General features: G+C 49.6%; 1 protein-coding gene across 1 annotated transcript in view; it reads right to left on the minus strand.

Moving 5' to 3' along the window:
• Nucleotides 1-2,241, minus strand: part of SLC35B4 (solute carrier family 35 member B4) — a 13,552-nt gene extending 11,311 nt beyond the window's left edge. Inside the window, exons 1-3 of the mRNA XM_009290436.2 lie at nt 2,141-2,241; nt 1,533-1,646; nt 387-489 (exon numbers count right to left, since the gene is read on the minus strand). Coding sequence (XP_009288711.1) covers nt 387-489; nt 1,533-1,646; nt 2,141-2,241 — 318 coding nt within the window. The remainder of the gene's footprint in view (nt 1-386; nt 490-1,532; nt 1,647-2,140) is intronic.
• Between the last annotated feature and the right edge of the window lie 4,116 nt (nt 2,242-6,357).

Raw genomic sequence — 6,357 nt, forward strand, 5'->3', positions numbered from 1 at the left:
TTCCAGGGATGGGGCATCCACCACCTCTCTGGGCAACCTGGGCCAGGGCTTCACCACCCTCAGTGTAAAAAATTTCTTCCTTATCTCTACTCTAAATCTGCCCCCCTTTAGTTTAAAGCCATTCCCCCTTGTCCTGTCACAACAGGCCCTGCTCAGAAGTCTGCCCCCATCTTTTTTATAAGCCCCCTTTAAGTACTGACAGGCTGCAATAAGGTCTCCCCAAAGCCTTCTCTTCTCTAGGCTGAACAACCCCAACTCTCTCAGCCTTTCTTCATAGGAGAGGTGTTCCATCCCCCTGATCATTTTCATGGCCCCCTCTTCTGCCCGCAGAGATGATGGGAAGAGATGTCACATGAGGAGGAAAAGGATGGTGTGACAGTACTCACTGATCTGAAGATCATGTGCAGTGGCATGGCGATATTTAAGTTCAGGGCATAGTTATTCACCACACTGACAGTGAAGAACATGGCCACCATGATGAAATAATACCTGAAACACAAACACAAGAAAACCAGCTGATAGCGGTGCATGTACCTCCCTGGGATGCTGGGAGACACCTTGGGAACAGATTACGGGTTGCAAGGACAGGTCTGGAGCTGAGCAGGAGCCCACCTAGCTCTTGGGTCTGTGACAAGGACTAACAAGGAGATCACTCCACTTTGGATGTAGCAGGGAAGTCCTTAGAACAGGAAGCAAGCTGACCTGCACTGGCTCAGCTAGTGCTAATCTCAGAAGCAAAGGGGAACTGAGGATACCCCAGCTGGGATCTTCTAGCATGGACTTCCTCCAGACCCCTCTTTCCTAAGGACAGTGGTATAAGACAAGGCTTGATTTGAGGGGATTCAATTTCTGCCAGCAGGCATTGCTACCCTCAGTGGAAAGAGAAACTATTCAAATCCAGGCTGAACACCTCCATGGTTCTACACCTAAGCTAGAGAGCCTCCACAAATTGAAGTTCCTCGCTGTGACGTAGCCATGAATGACACTAAACTTGCCCTCAGCTTTCCGTCATGAGGATCTCTGTCCCGAGCACTCAGCACAGAGCTCTGTTTTGCCACGGGCTAGGCAGTCTGCTAAGGAGCTCCACAAAACGTCCTCACTTCACTTCAGCCACTGAGTGCCAGGGAGGAGAGCATGAACATGCCAGGCTGTTGCCAGGACAAGATCAGCCCTGATGGAGAAATGCAAAAGTGAATTTGGCTGGCTTTCCAGTAAACCTCTCCCTCCCACGCCCATTGCACCAAGCCCCAGAGAGACAGTAAGCTCTTCAAACACAGCAAACTCTTAACTGTGCAAAATACTGCCCTGTTTCTTGGACAGGAAAGTATCTGATGGCAATCTCCTATTAAGAATTCTCGATAAACACGGAGTTCATATTTTATCAGGCATGACAGGTTCTCAATGAGGCTTCGCAAATGCTGCAGAATGGATGGGACTCAGGATAAACGGATAAGCCATTTTATTAAACACTTCTTGAGATAATAGATAGACAGTCAATTTGTGCTTAGCAAAAGTGTTCAGATCAACTGTACCTTATTGGTATGGCCGGCCTCTTCCTCCCAAAGTTGGCTTCGAAGATAAAGCCTTCTACCGCAATAAATAGGAACTGGGAGAATGTCACTATGTTCCCACATCCTGGAAACTGCCTGCAGGCATGGAGAAGAAAGACAAGCATAAGAGCAATGCCATGGAGAACAAACACTGCATTGGGCTCCAATAAAAAGAGGCTAACAGCTCATAATCCCAGAGTGAGCATCAACCTGGAGGGGCTTTACCACTTTATCCGTCCAGGTTCTCACGTTGCCTTTGTTAAACACTTCCCTGCACGTATTTATTCACCTATACTTGTAGATACATGTGCAGCAATCCCTTCCTCAAAGATTTCCAAAGAGGAAGCGAGCAGCCACCCCCATCATGGGGCACATGGTGAATTGGGTCAGGAAGTAAAAGAGGAAATTGGTCACATTTCACAGGTCTGTATAACATCCCGCCAGGATCTGATTGAGCAACGTCAAACACCGACATAACCCTACTGAAGCTGGATCTCCCTCTTTCTCATGGGGAAGTGGTTTTGATAGGGCTCTCTCCCTACCTACAAGCTGCTGTGTTTGTTAGAGGCCAGGTGAAACAATGAGTCCACCCAGGAGGAAGGCAGCAGGATTTCCGATAGCCCTTATTTCCACTGCATGACGGAAGGGCCGAGGTCAGGTCCATGTCTGCAGAGTAAGGCGTAATGTCCATGGTTCTGCTTGTACCTCATCCCCAGAACATGTGAACATAAGCTCGGATCTGCTTTCAATTTACCCAGCAAGCTTTAGCTCTCTGCCCTCCTGCATTTGCTGGACACCAAAAGGTTGGTTGTAGGTTCAAGAAGGAACGTACAACAGCTCATCATGGAAGCCCAAAAAGGTTGTGACATTAAATGCCACGATAGTCAGGCAAGCCGAGGAGCTTGCTAATGTGACACATGCTTTGCACTGAAGTTTTCAAACTCCACAAGGTATTGAAAGCCACAAAACAGTGTCTGACCTTGAAAGAGACCCTCCTAGCTGAGCATCTTTGTCCTCCCAGAGAGACCCAAGCACTGCAGTTATCACTACCTCTGCAGCGGAAACGACACCACCTTTGAGATAATCAACCTTGTGTGTTTATTCTGAGGGAAGAGGAATTACACACAAGGACAAGACAGTCCATAACAGCCTGACATTAAACAAACACTCCCTGCGTGTTGCTCACCCATTCCTAGCAGACATGCCTGCTGCAGACTCTGCCTCCTTCCTAAGAAGCTTACAGGGAGCAAGAGAGGATTGCCTGGGAGGCACACAGTCAGCTGTGGGCTCAGAGGAGGCTGTGACATGTCAGATAATCAGAAAGCTCGCTGTTATTTGCAGCGGGAGACAGAGGAATTTGAGCAAGTACTTCCCCTTTCTCTGGTGCAAGACAGAAACCAAAGCCAAGGACTTGATGGAGAAGCTGCACGCCTCTGAGTCCTGATCCTCACCCTGCTGCACAAACATGCAGCTTGCTCACGCAACATGCCGTCACAAGTAGTTAGAGGCTGGGTCTAGACACAGTTTTGCAGAATGCAAGCTGAGAGATGACTGGAGGACAGGAATAACCAAGCTGTCTCCTGGATAGCTGAGCTGAAGGTCTGGTCTCCTTCAAAACCTCCCTTGTCACCCCCCAGACTTCTCAGGAAAAGCAGCAGTGCTCTGGTTAATGCAGAGCTGGCACGTGGCTGCCACCAAACAGCATGTGGAAAGGCCATCTTCTCTCTGCGTTTTCCACAGGGCAGGCGCTAGCCTGAGCCCCTCCCCTCTCACCCACCTGCCGATTTTCACATTTTTCAGAGCTTAATTGTCCATGAGACTTCAATCCCTGCTGTGCAATGAGGTTAAAAGGTTCAAAAGTTACTTGGGGGAAGAGAAGAGATACGGAACTGAAGACAGAGGCCAGGCTCCAGGATTGTAAACCTTATCTCTATAGGAGAACAGAAAGCAAGTGTAAACTTGGAATATACCATGTTTTCATGCACTAGACTTTGCTTCCTCCCAATTCACAGATCCTTGCATTCAGTCACTTGCTGTACATATGACCTCATATTATCAGTAAAGTGTTGACACGGGGTTATTTGTTGACTGATAATAAAAAGACAAACAAACAAAAAACCCCTCAGGCTGTATCTGCCCATGTCTTTGACTCACAATCCTAACACACTGATAGACCTAAAAGAAGTGACAAGAAGTCTGGATATATCAACCAAAGATCTGCTTTAGCTGTAGCCGACTGATAAAGAGTCCTCCAGAAGCAATGTAGAAACACTATGATGCGATTGTCACCCTGCCTCCTAGGACGGAATTGCCTGGGCTGTCAGTGTCTAGCAGCCCTAGCAGATACTGGGATGAAACAGCCGGAGTGGGGCTTTCGGTCATGTCAGCGGAGCACAAACAGACTAGCCCAATTTCTTGACATCAGTTTGGGGCATGCTGATGCAGAGTATTCTCATTCAGAGTTCAACACAACCAAATCACTTCTCCAAGGAAGATTTCTGTCCATCACTTAAGAAGACTCCACATTTCATAGAGAATTCCTTCAATGGCCCCTGCAGAAGAACACCCCTCCCCATTTGCACCATAAAGGGAAGAAACCCTGTTGAGATCTACCACGCGGAGCCTCAACCGTTTTTACGGAGAAGGCACCTCACAAGGACACAGCTTCAGAGGCGAAGAGCAGATCACGGGCTTTCTAACCAGGCCTGTACGTACATGCCACACAGAGCTTTGGCATCATGGCTCAAAGGCAGCCTCCCGGGACAACTAGTAAAGGACACTAGCAGAACAGGTTGGCTTGCTCCAGACAGGGAAAATGGGATGAACTGGATGGCGTTTCTTGCCCCTGTCCAGGCCTCCTCCTGTTATTCAGACAGGGGCTTGTTTAACTTGCTCTTGAAAACCTCCAGTGAGGAGTTTCCCTGCTCGCTCTCTTACGAACCCACTTCGCTACACTGAGAGAGAGCAAATCTGGGTTTTTGGCCTGCTTTACATCCCTTTAAGCCCCTTATTTTTTGTTCTGCCTCCAGAGCACAGCAGAAAAATTTATCTCCTCTTCTCTGCAGCCATTCTCCACACATTTAAAGTCCTTTGTCTGTCCTCAGGCATCTCTAGACTAAACAGTTCTCATTCCTTTACTTTTTCCTCATAAATCCTGAGCAAATTTCTTCCAATCACCTTTGTTATTCCCCACTAGACTGTCAGTCTGGCTGCTGCCTTTTCCTGTGACCCTGCTCCAAGACTTTGCTTGTTATGGGAAGATTCATCTTCAAAAGGGACTTCTTTCCCTCTAGACAACACCAAGACCCAAAGAAATAACTAGTGTTACCCCAATTTAGGGACCAAAGGTGAACAGGTCAAGAGAGGGGCACAGGAACTGAGCTGTCAGGAACAGGGGAATTTCTAAAGTGGATGAGAGGCAATGCTTAAGAGAAGTTTGTGTGTAAAAGGCAGCTTTTCTTAGATATCTGCAGTTGGACTTTTAGGATTTGCTGCTCAAAATCCCTTCTGGGGTTTAGACACCCAATGCAGCCTTTAAGTAGGGCCAAATGGCTCGCTTTTAAGGTCTGGCTGGAGGACACACAGGCCTAGCGTGTCTTGCAAGCATCTCGCAAACAAATGCAAGAAGCCAGACCCAAAGCTTTCTTCACCTCGAAGGGGCCCACTCCTCCGCCCTCACTGATGTTGCAGCACAAGCCAGGCAGGGAAGGCAGAGGTTAGAGCAATCCCCGAGAGGAAAGACAGCTCGCCACGCAAGGCCTCTTCCTCCAGGAACTGCTTCTTGATTTATCCAGCGATTGCCGAGTGATTGTGCAACCTTGTGTTAAGGTACCTGCGTCCCGGCTTCCCACTTCGAAATAAATATCCCCACTGCTGGCTTACAGAGTCAGGCTCTCTTTTGCACTCCCTTTTTCTCTTAACAATCTGGGATGATGATGGGCAGGAAGGAAATAAGGGCAGGTTTTAACTACTAGTTTCGAAAGCCTGGGCGTGACTGAAGTGAACATAGTACTGAATGGTCAGGGGATGCAGCTCCACACTGACTTACTAGGGTTGCAGACACAGAACCAGTTCAATGATTACTTTTTTCCAGTCAGGCCTAGCACTTTTGCCTTCACAGCTCGCTGACCAGCCCTGAAAACAAATCCAACAGACCACCACCTTTTCCAAGCCATGCCAGCCTTCCTCCATCAGGGTGAGGAAGGTGATGCAGCGCTCGGATGTACCCCAAATGTCAGCCCTCCTCTCTTTGCAATCTGGCAATTTGCCTTTGCTCCGACTGCCACAAAGGACTCCTCGCCCTCATCACGTTGGCTTTGCAGCCATGTGATGCTGCCGAAGATCACATTTCCAGATGGGCGATGTTCCCTTGGCCCTGCCTGCCGTCCCCGGGGACCCCTAGCCAGCTCCTACACGTCTTCTCCTTGGGATTTCAGCTGTTACTGAGGTGCTGGGCTCAGAGAGCAGGGGTAGGGGGAATGCTTTAGGGCCAGACTGATGCAGTGGCCCATGTGTCAGGAGAGACGGGAGATCCCTGGTGCCTGGGCAGGATACCGAAGCGGCCCATGATAGGACCAGACTGGGCCCAAGACGATGGGGACACCCCCTAGAAAAACCCACAAAACCCATCAGAAGGTGACACAACAAGGCCAGGACCCGGCGATCCACACCCTGGCTCCTCTTGGCACCCTGATGAGGAGCCCCGGGGCCTGGGGTTGCCCCCCCAAGCTGTGAGGGGGCCGGCCACCCCGCCGGGACCGCAAACCCCCTCAGGGCCAGCCCCAGGCTGGGTGCCAGCCCCGGGTGC

The sequence above is a fragment of the Aptenodytes forsteri genome, unplaced genomic scaffold, assembly GCF_000699145.1.
Source record: "Aptenodytes forsteri isolate BGI_AS27 unplaced genomic scaffold, ASM69914v1 Scaffold173, whole genome shotgun sequence".
Taxonomy (NCBI): domain Eukaryota; kingdom Metazoa; phylum Chordata; class Aves; order Sphenisciformes; family Spheniscidae; genus Aptenodytes; species Aptenodytes forsteri.